At 44.3% G+C, this 16,490-nt stretch overlaps 1 protein-coding gene across 1 annotated transcript in view; it reads right to left on the minus strand.

Moving 5' to 3' along the window:
* LOC118208719 (AT-rich interactive domain-containing protein 1B-like) overlaps positions 1 to 16,490 on the minus strand; it is a 118,869-nt gene that overhangs the window by 19,898 nt on the left and 82,481 nt on the right. Inside the window, exons 7-9 of the mRNA XM_035383653.1 lie at positions 12,221 to 12,319; positions 6,266 to 6,445; positions 1,694 to 1,988 (exon numbers count right to left, since the gene is read on the minus strand). Coding sequence (XP_035239544.1) covers positions 1,694 to 1,988; positions 6,266 to 6,445; positions 12,221 to 12,319 — 574 coding nt within the window. The remainder of the gene's footprint in view (positions 1 to 1,693; positions 1,989 to 6,265; positions 6,446 to 12,220; positions 12,320 to 16,490) is intronic.

Consider the following 16,490-nt stretch of genomic DNA (forward strand, 5'->3'; position numbering starts at 1 on the left):
ACCACCTCTCACTAATCTCACAGGGCTGAACACCACCTCTCGCTAATTTCATAGAAGTGAATTCCAATTCCTCTAAAAAGGAAATTCAATGATCTTTTCCATAAATATAAAACCTGGAGCAAATGCTTGATTGAACGGTCCAAATATTTATAAATCAGTCGTGTCTATACTTGGCACATCCAATTAAAGATAATGCCTTGAGTCCATTTTCATATACTTATTACACTGCTCCAGGTAACTTTACAAATGATTTCTCCCTCTGATTTGTTGATACAAAGAATAATGGTAGCGTGAGATAGTGATAATTTTTCAAAGAAGCACCAGAAGGCATACTTTAAATGCGAAAGTAAATAGACGACAGTACATAACCATGAAATATAAGTAAATAAAAGTCGCAGAGCTGGTTTTTCTTGTGGACCAACCTAGCCCAGCGTGTCCCAGAATGCCATCCTCCCAAAGGCTCTGCCTAGCTCTCCCACCAACCCACTGGAACATCGTGAAAATGTTTTTTTAATCTCGCAAAGCTCAGGTTTGACACGTCCTCCGTCTGCCCCTAGTTCACAGAGAGTTTATCTGTCCCACGGTGGGAGGAGCCAAACCGGAGGAGCACACTCCAATTATGCTCTCTCGCTAGCAAAATTAGCAACAGGGTTTTAAGGTTCGGTGGATCAGCATTTGGTAATCTTCCCATGCTCAACTGCCCGCGTTCACGGACAGAGGAGGCAGGAAACGTCGAACAGATCGGATGAAAACACGGGCAAACAACACACACCATTTCTAAAAAAATAAATTTAAAAAAATCCCGTTCCTGTTGCTTCTGTTGTGAAAAGCTTTTTTCGGCTCCCGTTTGAAGAAGTTTTCTTCATCCGCGGCTGTTTTCCTCCGAACCTCGGAGAACAAAGCCGCTTCTTCGGCTGTAACAAGCGGCTCCGCTGTCACCGAGCGCAGGAGCGGCGCCGGATCAAGGAAGCCAGAATCCGCCCTTTCAACGTGACGCACCAACCGGCAGGCCCACTTTATACGGAATAACAAAAGAACCCGAAACCCGTCATTCAGACAACGCCGCCGCAAACTTCAGACAAAGAGTTCGCGTCAAATAGACCTGTAAAAATCTGTAAACTTTACAGGGGCACATGCATTATCGGGACATGGCTGGTTGCCTGTGTCTGCTCAGAAGCGCCGTGTGCACGCTCATAACCAGAGAAGGCTCATCACAGGCCCGCTACCACAGTGATGGCACAGGCGTCCGCTTTGGTGCCAGAACAGAAAATGCTGAGAAGGCCCCTGATCTCAGCCTCCTCTGAACACCGTCTGATCGTGAGGACAGACTTCCCACAAACATTACGCTAAAAATACAAAATAAAGAGCAAAAATAAAATAGGCAACAACTTCTGTACCGAGTGCTTTTCACCGTGTGATCTGAGGGGCCCTTCGACTGGTATGACTAAAAATACAGAATGAACGTTCGAAGCCCATGGAGAGTGCTCGATGATCTGGTAACGGTGCATGCCGCTTATTTTAGCATCAGAGGGTTTCAGAGGAAAATGGCTAGAGAAAAATAAGATAATTTTGTATGTAATGTAGAGGGCAACAATACAGTGATTTTCTGCAGTGCCTCATTTACACAGACATGTACCCTTAACCTCTGTCACACACAAACACACACACACACACACACTGCGCGCACGCTCACCTTCCCTGGACGGTGTTAGCGGCCGCCTGCAGGACGGCAGCAGCCGCCTCCTGGGCCTTGCGGTTGCTGTTGGCGAGGGGCGGGGCCACGTTGGGGGCGGTGGACTGGGGCATGCTGGGAGAGCTGGGCGCTACGGTGCCGGAGTAGGGCCGGCCGTGACTGAGGGGCATGCCAGGACCCTGCCCTTGCATGGGGCTGCCCGCGGTGGTGCCCATGCTGTTGGTCATGCCAGGACCCGGCCCGCTGTAGCTGGAACCTGGAGCTCCGTCATAGCTGGGGGGCCGGGGGAAGTTACCTGACAACACAATGAAACATAGCACTTGAAAGGTCAGAGGTCATGACCAGGACATCTCAATGACCCACACAGCACTTTGCTTTTGCAGCTGTAACCCAGCTACAATAACTCAGGTCCCAGCTACACAAACACTTGCTAACTCACAAGAACGTGTACACGCATACGCACACATACACGTACGCACGCTTGCAAACGCGCACTCAGACAGGACTGTCACTGCCATGTCCTCCAAGGACAAATACCCTTAAATACAAGTGTAAAAGGCCTTTGTGAAGGGGGACATTCATTCTGATTTGATTACCAGAGATTTAGGCAGACCCAAGCTTTAATCCCCAGTGAATATTCCTGGAGAATGGGGTCGGGTCCCCTCAAAGAGGGTTTCTAGCCTGATATCAAAAAACACTGTGCAGCACTACAGAAAAATAAAGTAGAAAGGTGCCCATAAAACTGCAGTTCAGTCTGAATTTCTACCATAGACAGCCAGGAAATCTAGCGCGAAGCATTAAAAAAAAAAAACCAAAATCTGAAATCTAAAACCCATCCACACCTGCCTCAGGCAGCTTAGCCAACACGAACGGGGGGATTTGCAGAAATGGAAGAAAGTCCCAGAACTGTTACTCGGCTGGAACCGCGGGGAATCTTGCACAGACGTGCTCGTTTCCCAGCAGCCTCTGCAGCTGGTGTTGGGGTGGGGGATGGGGGTGGGGGGTGTCCTTTCTCTCATGCTCCTGCAGAGACATAGTCTCACTTGGCTGCACCCCGCTTGGTCTTAAAGCAGCATGTTGAGACACGTGAAGACTAACACCCAAACCCACACACATACACAAACACAAACACACGCTCTGGTACGCCCATGGTCAGTCCAGAGAAGATTAAGGGAAGCCCCTTCTGGTTTTTTAGTTCAACTGCCACATATTTTGGTTCATTTTTTTGCAGGAACCATTTTTTTTTTTTTAATGGCCTCTCAAACTGTAATTTCTCACTTCTCATTTTCACTCTTTTATATCTTGAAGGGTAGGTCTTTGTAGTGTTGGGTGCCTCAACATGTTCCAACACAGTTACAATACGTCGTAATGTTTCTACTCTGAAGGAGAATTTAAAAGCAGCTCTGAATAGCCTGGATGTCTGAAGGACTGCTCTTACATATGCGACCCTCAAAAATAACACAAAAACACAACAGGAACTCCCAGTAGCCTTGGCCCTATTACACTAAACACTAGCAGTCATTAGAGAGGAGTGGGAATGGGGGGTATTTATATCAGGCGGGAGAGGGGGGTTTGCTCACAATTCCAGTGAGTCAAGTCTGCAACGTGAAAACGCGTTCCGGCTATGCTTCTCGCGAGCCGTGTCCGAATCCCCAGACTCCCACGGGAAAAGGAGGACCGTGACCAATCGCATTAGAGGCTGAGAATGGCGCTGCTCCGCCCACAAAATTAATTTCTGCTCTCTGCCAGGGAAACGCAGCCAGGGGGAGAGAGAGTGCACTGTCAGAAAAGAGCATAACTCAGCCCGTCCAGATGATTAACAAGGGCCAGGCAGGTTCGAACTCCAAGAGTGACCCCGCTCGGTACACCGAGTCCTCGCAGGCAGACACTGCGGCTACAGAGCACACATTCTGCAGGCTGTGGCCTGGAGTCCTGCTGGGTGATCCACAGCTGGAGAAAGCTCCTCCCGGAGCGAGAGGGAATGCTACGGACGATGGAATGGGGCTACAACTGCGACCGCGCATTCCAAAATGGAAAAGTAAATTTAAAACAAGGTAACGTAGCTGAAACGGTCAAACTTTTACGCAAGTCTACATGCGTCTACATATGTACTTATGCTTTCACAAGTGTGTGGCGTATGTTACGATCGCCTGTGTGTAGGCGAACACGCATGAAGTCGTGTGCGTGAGCTCGTCGGTCCGAAACAAAGGACCGGTGCTTCGCGGCGCATCCAAGAACAACACAGCAGACAGAGCGGGAACTTGGAGATCCTGGCTGCCTCCATGCGGGTTTAATGGGTTAGTAATTTCCTGGCAGGGCGGGAGACAGAAAGCAGATGGAGCCGTCATTAAGCAACAATAAGCAGCAGCTGCTGGGCCCGCTCGCCCCGGCCGGGCCAGGGAGAGCTTGCACAACCCGGGCCCGCGGTGAGGCCCGGGCCGCAGCCTGCTCCAGCACACATGCTCCCCCTCAGAGGAGGTGGAGGAGGAGGAGGAGGAGGAGGAGGAGGAGGCCCGCTCCGCTCCGTCATGGGGAAGTGAACTCCCTTCAGCTGTGTAACTATTCACGCTCAGCTTACTTTACACTTCTCAAGTGTCCTGGGTCAGCGCTGCCACTAAGTTTCCAACTTTTCAGTATCCTCCGTATAAACATGAACTGACTACCAGAACTAGAAGCCATGTCTAAAAGAGTGGGTTTGAGTAAGTTGAGGACATTTAGGTGCACAGAAGGTGCACTCCTCACCAAAACCCATTAAAATGGCATTTTGGATCATGCGGCATCCCCTTTGGCGTACACACTGCTCCCTTCCAAAACCAAAACTGAAAACTTTTCATGAGCACTGAGAGGCAAAACCTATTTCTTTTCCATCACCCAAGCAATAAAAGTGGCATGACGGCTTAAGAGTGAGAGAGGCCCAGAAGAGTCTCTAAATACTCAGTGTGACTATGTTGAGTGCTGATGTACTGTACTATGCTAAACCCGATGACAGTGCAACTGACCGACTGAGAGGATCGCCACTTTCTGTCCTATAAATCTGTTGACCAGCGGTCAGCCTAATTAGGGCAGGCTGTTCCCTCAGATAATAAATTTGGCTTCATACACAAAGTTATTGCATTTCCTTCCTCCAACACCTTTAATAAAGTTAGCTGGGCCACCTTATATTGGGCGCAAGGTTAAGACAGTGACCCACTCTAATGAGACTGGGACATTATCATCCCCTCTAGGAGAGTGCACACAGGCATGTTTATTTAATCCATGTATTGTGCAGGCCCCACTAACTGCTTAGTCTAGTCCTACTGCTGAGAGAGAGAGAGAGAGAGAGAGAGAGAGAGAGAGAGAGAGAGAGAGAGAGAGAGAGAGAGAGAGAGAGAGAGAGAGAGAGAGAGAGAGAGAGAGAACGTGAGCCTAGTGACACTAATATTTCCTTAAATAAGCTTTGTCAAAGGTGCACTGTGGTCAGACTGCCAAACCCATCGCATGGTAACCAGGCTACATCTGCAGGGTGAAAGAGCAGGAGGACAGGGAAGACGGGTGGCTAGGGATCTTAAGCCAGAAAGCCTGGTTTCTGAAACCACCGAGAGACAGGACGTGTGACCTGCTGCAGAGCAGATGTGCGCTAATGCCCCAACACCCAATAAGGCTTTACAGCGCTGACTCTTAATCTTACCCAGAGATCAGGTCAAGGTCCAGAGAATCCCTCTGAAATAGACAGCATCAAGAGATGCACAAAACCAGAATAAAAGCCAAGCAGCTGGGAGACCAAGAGCAACACCAACAAAAATGTCAAATTCAGCTCCCTGCTAATTGCTTTACATTACTTGCTTCCTTGGATTAATATTCCCTTAGCATTGGTTGATAGCCAGGCTTTACATTTGAACATATGCATGGCAGATATATACATGGTGCCAGACAGAGATAAATCAACATGGACAAACAATCATTTTAGCTAAAGGACAATCAATATCCCAAATTATGTGTCCTTTAATTTATTCAAAAAGTTTTGAAAGTAGACATTTGGCTGATGCCCAGTGAAATGTTGACAGAACTAATAATGTATTGCCAAATATAAAATAAACAAATTGTCAACAATTATCATTAGTGATAATCATCAATTATCACTGAATGAGATTTTATCATCACCATTGGCTTGTTTGCCAAGACAGTAATGTAAATGAGTCAGTGCGATGAGATAAATACTTTCAGGATCTGACTTCCTAGAATCAGTTTGTGTTTTGCAGACCACAGTTAACACATACGTTGTAGAATCACAGTTACAGACAGTAGAACAGTTACACTTTAGTATGTTAGTCTGTTTTGAATGTCAGAACAAAAAACACAACAATATGCTCTGGTTTACATTATAGAAGATTTCTATGACTGGCCAAAAATCTTTTTATATCTAAGCAATAGCCTACAAGGAATGGAGATATAGGACCTAGGAAGTGATCTATAGTTAGGAAGTGATGTGAATTTACATGTACACTAGCAATCTAAATGTTAACTAGCTATATATATGCTTGGTTTGCTACATCGCTGTTACACAAAACGTTCAGTCTTCTGGGACATTCCTACCTTGGGGCCCAAACTGCACTCCTGTGGGTCCATAGGCGCCACTGGAGCCACTCTGCTGGTAGGGCCCCATCCCATGGTGCATTTGGCCCCCTGTTGAGGGGTGTGGTGACATGGAGGGCCCGGACTGCTGGGGGCCAAACTGAGCCATGGGAGGGTTCCTCTGCATATTGGGAATAAAACCTGGTGCACAAACAGAGAGGTGGCAAACAGTCAGTCATCCATTAAAAAACCCAAAACCACCAGGCAGTCTCTAATGCCCCAACTGCTCAAACTCAAAAACTGTCAGCTCTCAAATTTCAATTGTCTTAATTGCCAAACTGCAGTCCCAACTGCAAAACCTTCCTTTATATTCTGTACCACCAACCATTGGCTAAGACTAAAAGGGCCAAACTGAATCTTTGAAACCATAACTGAGTAAATATCACACAGAGCCAATACTACCACCAGGTCTTTAGAGGTGCAGTGAACAGGCCCTTTATGTCGAGACAACATGATTGGAAATAAAAACATTTTGCTTGGTTCTTCAAAATAAAGGTCTGGGTTGTAGGGTGGGGGTTGCACAATTGATTATTCGTGTACTCGCAAGTATCCATCCGTTCTTTCCATAATAATCCTCTAACTAAATCCTAAAACATCTCCTATTACTCATAGATAGGGATCTTATTCCTGGAGAGGCTGTTCTCTTTCCCAGAGCCCTGGACATCTTATCCAGAGAAGATGCAATGACATGAAGAACCAGCTCTGAGGATTAGCTGCATCAAGCATCATCTTCTGTCCCTCTGACTCTGAATTTCATGAGCACATGTTCAGGTATCAGATCTACGGTTCTATAAAATTACATTTACCCTGAAACATCATCTTATTACCTCTGACCACCATCCTGTAGACAGATTACGGCAGACTATGGAGATTAGTGCTTGGTGAACTTCAGGACTTATCGATCTAGCGCAGTTCCCTGGTATAGCAATGACACAACAATATTAATCTAAATAATATTTAGTTCACAAAATATTAAGTTTAATCTATCTTAAAGTTGTTAAAAGACTATTTACCCACTTCTACATATTTTTAAGTGTTTCTTTGCGGTTCCAATATTAAATTAAAACTAATTTAAGGGGTTCACTTATTTCTTTGAGTGTGTCTGAAACAAATACACAAATGAAATGTGTTATTAAGTATCGGTAGAACACTTAGACTGCGCTACTAAATTAATATTTACACAAAGACAGCAGGCAGACTTGCCAGTTAAAAAATGGCTCTTGAATGTGCTTGGATAGCAAAAGGTCCCCTTTGGCCCTAACCACTTGACACTCGAGTGGGGCGCAGCAGAATTACAGTTATTACATTAAACGGATAACAGAACTGCGCCCTGGCCGAAAAAATGCTGGCCCCTCGTTTTTTAAGCGCATCAGCAGCCAGCGCAGCTGCCGTTTATCCGCAGGGCTCGCCCGGCTCGGAGACGGACGCCCATTAGTTTCTCTCTCCCTCTGGTTATATAACGGTAACAATATTTAGTATTTATTTGGTGGCATGCAGAGTGAGATGATGAAAGCAGTCTGAAAATGCAAAGGCAGACAGCCCGGCTGTACAGGGGACATTACTGTAATGTTCTGCTTCCATTAGTGTAAGGCATTCTGGAGGGAGGGGGGGGGGGGGGGGGGGGGGGGAGAAAAACCCACTCTGTAATACCACATTTTAAATTGGCTGGAAAATGGACGCGGAGTGGAAACATTGTGCAGACGGTGCTAAAAGTGAAACAGCGCGTGTGCCGCCTTCCAGACCAGCAGAGCGGCAGAGAGAGGCTCTGGCTCTTAACCGGAAAATCGCTACGATAGCCACCGCTCGCGAGCTCGTGCCCGTGTTCCGTAATGCTCGACTTTCCGCACAAAAGCCACGCTGTTTTTTCTTTTCTTTTTTTTTTTACACCGACATCGCAGCACATAAACACTCTATTTATGGCCCGGTGAAGTGCTTTTGTCACTCACTCAGACGCCCTAAACACGGCACAGCGAGAGAGCTATTACACCATCGCAGCCCTGCTCAGAGAATAAACAGAAAGAAAGAGAGGGGAGATGACTGTGGTGCGCGCTGGCCGTTGCGTGAAAAGCTTTCCATTTGACGGCACAGAAGCCTTTTTATTTGCTTCTGCAGAGGCAACATGAAGAAGGGCAAAACCCACACACCCCGAGCGAACCACGCACGGTTTTTCAATGGCCTGTCGCTCGCTGGCGTGCTTGCTAATAAGCACAATAGCGCAACACAAATACTAATTACACGCCAAACAGATTATCAAATCATTTCAGAACTAATTACGGTGTACTGGAGTGATGTAAACGAAAGCCTGATACATGCTGACAGTTTTTGAATCTAGATAATGAAACCAACATGCGAGTAGCCTAGCTACTCCTCGCCTCTGTTTTTACATCGGCGATTCATTCAACTTGTAACAACCCCCTCCCAGGAACTCTCAAAAAGAAAGACACGCCACAAATGCAAGAAAGTAGCAGGTATATGTAAAATGTAAATCACAACATGACTAAAATACTGTATACACCTAGTAGCTCACTGGGAATCAGATTCTACAAAGCGCAAGTCTGTATATCAGGCTGACTGGACACTAGATACAAGCCTCTGTGTCATCAATGGTGTGTCATGTGACTATCGTCCGACTCCATAAATTAATGGAAATTAACGGTGTTGCCTCTGGGTGAATTTGCTTCACCAGAAAATGTCTCTAAAATAAAAATAAGTTACACACTTGAGCCACACTTCACCGGTAAGAAATTCTCAATTGGTGACTGAAGCATTAATATTCACAACAAAATTCATCAATGTTTGCAACCACGTTGATAAACTGCTATTTGAATACTCATTAAATAAATTGGGCCACCTCATTACATAATTCTACAAGGGGACAGAAATGATCAGTCGTGGCGAAAATGCATCTCAATTATAAAAATATAACAGAAGATTGTACGCACACATCCAAAATGACCCATTCAGGTATAAACAGTTGAAAACTTTTTTTTTTACTTTCAAAAAAAGCAAAAGCCCCACAAAACATACTAATCCTCTGAATGCTCCTGAACACAAATAATCCAGGCAGTGACCCTTTTCAGATATACAGGGCATATAAGTATACAGTACAGTGATGTACAGCTGTAATTCATACATGGATCACTGGATATGGATGTAAACACTTAAGTCAAAGCTGACAGTCTGCATTTTCACCTCATATTTATCATTCCATTTCAAATCCAATGTGCTGGAGTACAGAGCCAAAACAACAAAAAGTATGTCACTGTCCAAATACTTATGGACTGCACTGTAAATCATGTGGCTAACAAACACTCCATTTGGGAGCACCGATGCATTGTGTGAACTATTCCCTTATTTTAATCTGAAAATTTTACCAGTTACCAGATAACAAACTTAAAAGGCACGCCTATTTAAACAGCCTTTTTATAACATTAGTGATTACATGCCATGATGCAACCTTACATTTCATCATGAAGATAAAAACACAATGGGAAAATGTGGAGATGTCAATACAAACATACAGCAGTGTTCATAAAAGTATAATGACCTCATATCTGATAAAGCATCAAGGAACATTTTTTGGACACACAAGCAAATGATGAAGTCAAGTGTTCCGGAGTTATTCACAAAATCAAAAGCACATGACGGTTTATTCACAAAAAAACAAATGTAGTAGCTTTCGATGGAATCGCCTGGTTTTGCACCACTTGGTACAAAATGGTAAAACACTGCACACGTTACATCAATAAAATGCTCTCAAATGTATTTAAAAGCAATAGCATTTGTAGTGCCAGACATTTCAAATCTATTTCTTTTTCATTCTTTTTTAATCCGCACTGAAGAACCTGATGATAAGCGCCGATGATTCCACAATCCCAGCACAGAAACGTAATCCCGGCATAAAGTTGCTCTGTGTCTGGATGCTGCTGGTATTTTAGGACAGATTTATGTTAACTTCTTACATGTTCATAAATTGTCTGAATTTCACTTCAATTATTAAGTGAACACATTTACATTTGTTAAGCTAGCATCACATACTGTTCTCAAAACCTATTTTAAAATGTAGTAAGTTGTCTTTGTAGCATTTCATATTTTTATTGAAAGATCTGGTTAAATATTGTATTTTTTCATAGAATATATAGGCACGTATACATAATTAATTGCAGTTCAAATTCAATTCCTGGGTCAGACTAAATACAAAAAAAAAAAAAAGGGGAGCCAGTCAACAGTGTTCCTCAGTCTCTTGTACATTATTTTACTTCAACTCCACTCTTTACTTCCCAGAAAAAATAGTATTAAGAAATACATACTGAGACATATATTCGTATTGGTGCTTATAATATGTTCCCTGCATACAATATATTAAGTTGGAGTGCGTGCTGCTTGTGGAGTTTTATTTTTAAATAGTGACTGTGACACTGAGACAGCGTCCGACATGGTTGACTCGACTTACTCAGCGGTGTGGAGGTGTGACTCATTTTCACATTAATGATAAATGCCTGCTTGTAATCATGAGGCCAGTCCCCCTATTCTCTCAGCAATATCTCAGCCCGCAGTCTTTCAGCAACTGTCTAACAACAAGAGAAAGACATCAGGATTTATAATTTTTAAAAAAGAGAGGAGGCGGTAAGGCTGATTTCAGACACGCGATCAAACTGTACATTTCTTCGACCTAGCGCGCGAACGAGGGTGTAGTCTCCGCACATCTCGCGCCACAATCAGCGGTTCATCTCCAGTGCCGTTTCACAGCACGCTGAGTGGAACAGGTGCGTCGGATTAAAAACAGCTTGGAAGCAAACGTCAGCGATCTCCCGGGCACCCTTCAACAGATTTTACTTCTTTTTTTTTTTTTTTTTTACAGGAGCAACGCAGTACCGTTCTGCTGTGCTGCGGCTCTCGTAATCGCGTGTGATTTCTTTGCTTTCCCGCCTGCGAAGGCGCATCCCTTAATTATCAAACAGCGTAAAAATATCTGACTGCAGGAGCGAGATGTTAAACGGCAGCCTCCGGCCTTCCCCTCATGAAGCACCTCAGTGAGGCTCCACGAGCCTGGCTCAGTCTGTAACTCCGGGTTCTGGTTCTATCGATAGGAGAGAGGTGTATTCTGGGTATAGGTCTCTAGTGGGTTGGGACAACAGAGAGAACTCCATGCTTAGCACAGAAGTGCTGCGCAATGACCCTTAAAAACCTGAAAAGTTGTGCTGGTAGCTCTTGTTGCTTTTAAAAAAATATTTCATTCAATAATAACTGTACATAATAACAAAAAGAATGGCATATAATTTTTAGACTGCCACTCGATTATACTTAAAATAAATTTAACAGAAAAACTTTGTTGTTCGTCCATAAATTACTGCAATTTGGCTCCTATTTATATGCTCTTTGGGTGAAAAAACTGAAGTTTATGCATGCAGTGTCCCTGTCATGTTGACTACATTATCTTAGGTCACTACCACAGGGACAGATACCAATTAAGATTTAAGCTGCAAACCCTAGTTCCCCATCTGGTGTTTGAGAGGTGAAGTCAAACATGGTGCCCCAAAATGGGGGGGGGGGGGACTATGTATAAAAAGTGCTGTCTTTAATACATGGTGAAACCTAACCGTATAAAAAAAGCTGAGGTTTGCACATTTTAACCACATGTGAATTGTTCAATTACAAATCTCAAAGCCGAATCAAGAAAAAATACGTATTTGTCCCAAACATCACTCACTGTATTTAATTTGGTTCATTTTCACCTGGCTAACTAAGGAAATGAGAAACACAAAATGCCTGTTTCTCTCCAGTTAACGCAAACAACCTGCACTTATCTGTGGGATCAAGGAAGATATGCAGTGTGGCTTCCATTGCTGGGGAGTAAAATCCCATGACAGTATTCTCTTTAGTTTTGGTTAAGAGAGGGGTGCTGGGTAATCATACCTCTCTCCTGGGACATGGGGGACTGGCTCAGGACACAGTGGGGTCCCACATCAGGCATGTTCCCAGAGTTCCCCTGGTTCGGCGGTGCCATCGGGGTCCCTATGGGGGACAGAGTACAGTGTGACACACTGAGATTCAGGGGAACAGATTTTAGCACGACACAGAAAATGCATTTCATTCGTCTATGAGAAAATGTGTGCAGGGGTATTAGTACGCATTCAAGTGATTGTGAATGTTTCCCAGAATGCATCCTAATGTCACAAAAACTCCAGTCAGGCAGGTGTCAGCCTCTGTGGTCCTCCAGTGATCACATGTCCCATGGGCCTGATAGCAAAGACCGCTGAGCTGGGATACCACAGAAATCCCAGACGCATTAATGATGGGAAGCACGGTGCCCTCCAAAATTACTGCCACCCTTCATAAAGATGAGCCAAAAAGGTGGTATAAAACCAAACACACAAATAATAAGCTATATTGTGAAATAGAAAAAAATGGGGGGAAAAAGTATTTTATACTATACAATCACTCAGATCATTTTTTAACAAGTAATAATTTTATTTACCAAACCGGTAAGTGTCAAAATGATTGACACTCCTGTTTTCAGTCATTTGTGCAACCTCCCTCTGAAAGCATAACACTAGCGAGTGGTTTCCTGTAGTTATTTATGACATTGGTGAACATACTGGGGAGGCATATTTCACTATTCCTCTGAGCAGAATCTATCTAGATTATTCAGATCCTTCAGTCTGTGCGCGTAGCTGGCCCCTTCAATGCAAACCACACATTTTAGATTGATTAGTCAGGAGACTGAGACAATCATTGCAAAGCAGTATTTTTGTGGTCAGTTAATTATTTTGTGGTTGATTTTGAGGTCTGTCTGTGACCATTGTCTTGTGAAAATATCAATTTTGCAGCAAGGCTTTCCAGCAGTAATAATATGATTACTTTTGTCCTCAAGACATGCTAATCTTGCTGGAATACGCCTTTGGAAATATTCTCATTGACTCTTTGGGAGTCAAAGATCACAGTCTTGGAAAAAGACACTGCAATGGTCTCAGTCTTGAATCAGACTGCGACTTACAGTATTGCGTTCTTGCAACTTATTGAGTCTTGAATTGGCCTCAATTAACCAAAGACTCGGTTTGGACTTGATTGGGATGGTCACACTTGATTGGGATGGTCACAACTACAGCCCTGCTAATTATACCTATTTCAAATCCCATTTATTCAAGCTTCACAGAAGGAAACGGGTAATAACAAGCTATTGATCTGGTGTCCCTACAAGTCTATGGTCCTCTCTGTGCCACAGAAATCATATATAGACTACCAGCAGTAATTATCAAGACAGCATTTGGATGTGAGTGGATTGATCCCAGACATGCAGCTGTGAAATGTGTAAATTAAAGAGGGCCTCCTTGGTTTGTTTATTTGTTAAAATCATGTTGGAGCTGCAAACTCAGGGAGACAGGGAGGAATGGTTTCGGATTTTTTCCTCAGTTCTGTTGAAAGGTTATTAACACACATTTAGGCTTCATTAATTTCATCGCTGCAACAGAGACAACAACATATGAGGCCTCCAAACAAGCTTCCGATGCTTGGCATGTTTTTTTCGTTTCTCGTTGTTAGCGTGTAGCGCAGTGGTGGGCAATTTCCAATCCTGGAGGGCCGGTGTGTATGCAGGGTTTTGTTTCCACCAATTTACCCTTGGCTAAATGAGCTAACTGGCTGTATACCCTAACACTGGTTCACTTGTAGACACAGTAAAACACAGTAAAACAGTTCATACAGGGACACAAGAACAGACTTCGGCTGTCATTCATGCACTTATCAGGATAACCAGCTAAAATGTCAGATGGTGTAAATGTTAGGGCGAATTAAGTAATTAAGGCCAGAAGTTGGCATGAAGACCAAAAACCAATGTAGCCATCATTGCCCAACCCTGGTGCAGTGAGTCCACAAAGTTATTTTGTAAACAGCGGAACTGGCAACGGACAGAACACAATGTACTTTCGACCACAGAGTAGTTGCATCTGGTTTCATATTGTGATATTACAATGATATATTCCACATTTGCTTCTTATAATTCAGAAAAAAGCTTGACGTATTCACTTCTAAATGTCACAGTAGGAGGCATGCATTAAGAGTAAACAAGCTTAATCACATCTGGATTATTTGCTTAAGCGCAAAAACTACTGCGGCCTACGTTCCCTTCTCTCCACTCCCACTCACAACTCGTTGCGCATCCAAGCTTACAGCCCACCCACGTCCTACGAGCTTGTGTGCATCTGACATTATGTATACTAATTTCTCTAAGAAATCAATTCGAATTTATGCGAAAAACAATGAAAATAAAAGAACAGTTAATTTCCTTGCAGGGTGAGAACAGCAGATCAATGGGTGGAACTGTATTTCTGGAAGCTTGCGTTTCTGGAAGGAGCCGCCTCACTGTGTGACCAGGAAGTCTTTATGCAGAATAGGACCCTCAGTCCTAAGCAGCCTTCTTGCAAGATCACAAAAATACTCCTCTACATGCTATGCTAAAAACCAGGGAAGTGTGGCACATTGGGGGTTGTTTAGTGTGGTATGATATCTCCATGGACATTCCCTCTGATGTACTGTACGTCCACACACACCACATGTACACACACACACACACACGCGCACGCACTCGCGCGCGCACACACACACACACGCACGCACGCACGCACACGTGCACACGCGCACACACACAGGATCAGACACAAGATTAATGCAGTGTGGGATTGGTGTGGGCATTTGGGGTGGTCTCATGCCTGACCTCATTCTGCTCTTCATTACTCACTGACTGGACCCATCAGGAGAACGTCCAGCCGGCGTCAAACAGAACCCCAACAAATAGGGGTGAGGGGAAAGGGTGGCCTTCCCCAAAAACTCACCTGACACCGTAGCAATTCCATGACCCAAAACCTCATCTGACGTTGTACCCCATCTATAGCCGAACATATAACCCAAATCATCGCTGGGCACACGACAGTCAGACTCCCTCTTCTGGGTGGAAGACATGATCCATTATGAATCTCCCAACCCATCCTGAGGGAAGCACACGCCTGACCTCTCCGCTCGCACCTTCATTTGAATTTTTAACAGCTCTGATGAATAATTACCCCTAAAAAAACAAAAAACAAATGCACGCTACAAAACGGTTTGGCTTCGATAGACAGTCATTAAATAATTCAATGCGCGCCGCTTCTTTTCGGGAATGAGGCGCCGACATGTAACGTGTCATTTTATTTTCCCCTCAGAAAAGACGCGAGCGAAGACGCACCTTAACTATCTATAAACGGCGGGGAGACGGCAACGTTCGCTCTTTCGCGCATTTAAATTTAAACCCACCGCCGCCGTTCGAGTCTCCGTTCGAACCGACGTTTCTTCTCGGCCCGTGCGAGCCGCGGCGAGAACCTCTCGGCGCCCGCGGGCATTCGATAGCGCAATTAGCGCCCCCGTCAATCCTGGCAGCGGCTAGCGCCGGCGAGCGACGCGCGGCTGCCTGCCACCGGCTCGTTCTCGCCGCCGCCGTCTGCGGAGAGCAATTTTCACTCGCAGGAAACGAAGCCTCGGCAGCGCCGTCGGCAGAACTCACAGGCCTCCGTCACAGCGAGAAACTCACACGCCGTTATGCTAAGCGGTGTTTCAAAGTCTGCCGTGTTCACCGGGTTTCCACAAGGAAAGCTTCGTTTTTTTTGAAATACGTAACATTATAAATACAGGAATGGATTAACTACGAAATCACAGATAAAATGACAGATATAAAAATCACAAATCTTCCAAACTGTTTCGTAAATAAGCACTTTCTATACACACATACATATAAAGATAAAGATGACCAAAAAAGGGTTTTATGAAATAAATAGCAAAGATAGTTAATTGTATAGTATGCTCAAAAAAAATTAGAAATTATATTATTTTACACTAACAGAAATTGAGTTTTTAACAAGTAATAATTTTCTTTCTGTATTAATGATCATATAGGGGTGGGGGGAGGTCTATAATGTATCTTTCAGATCCTTCAGATGCTTTGGTATACACTTGTGGACTGCCCTCTTCAATTCTAACTAATAATTTTAAGTCGGGAGTCATATAATAATTTTTTCAGTCTGGAGACAGATGGCCATTGCAGAACAGTACTTTTGTGGTCACCTTACCAATGCTGAACTAAGTGGTGGGTTTGCCATCAGAAGGATGGCTGTGTTGAAAAGGACAGTGGTGGGTCTTCAATATTATGGGGGTATTC

This window comes from Anguilla anguilla, chromosome 1 (genome assembly GCF_013347855.1).
Source record: "Anguilla anguilla isolate fAngAng1 chromosome 1, fAngAng1.pri, whole genome shotgun sequence".
Classification (NCBI taxonomy): Eukaryota; Metazoa; Chordata; class Actinopteri; order Anguilliformes; family Anguillidae; genus Anguilla; species Anguilla anguilla.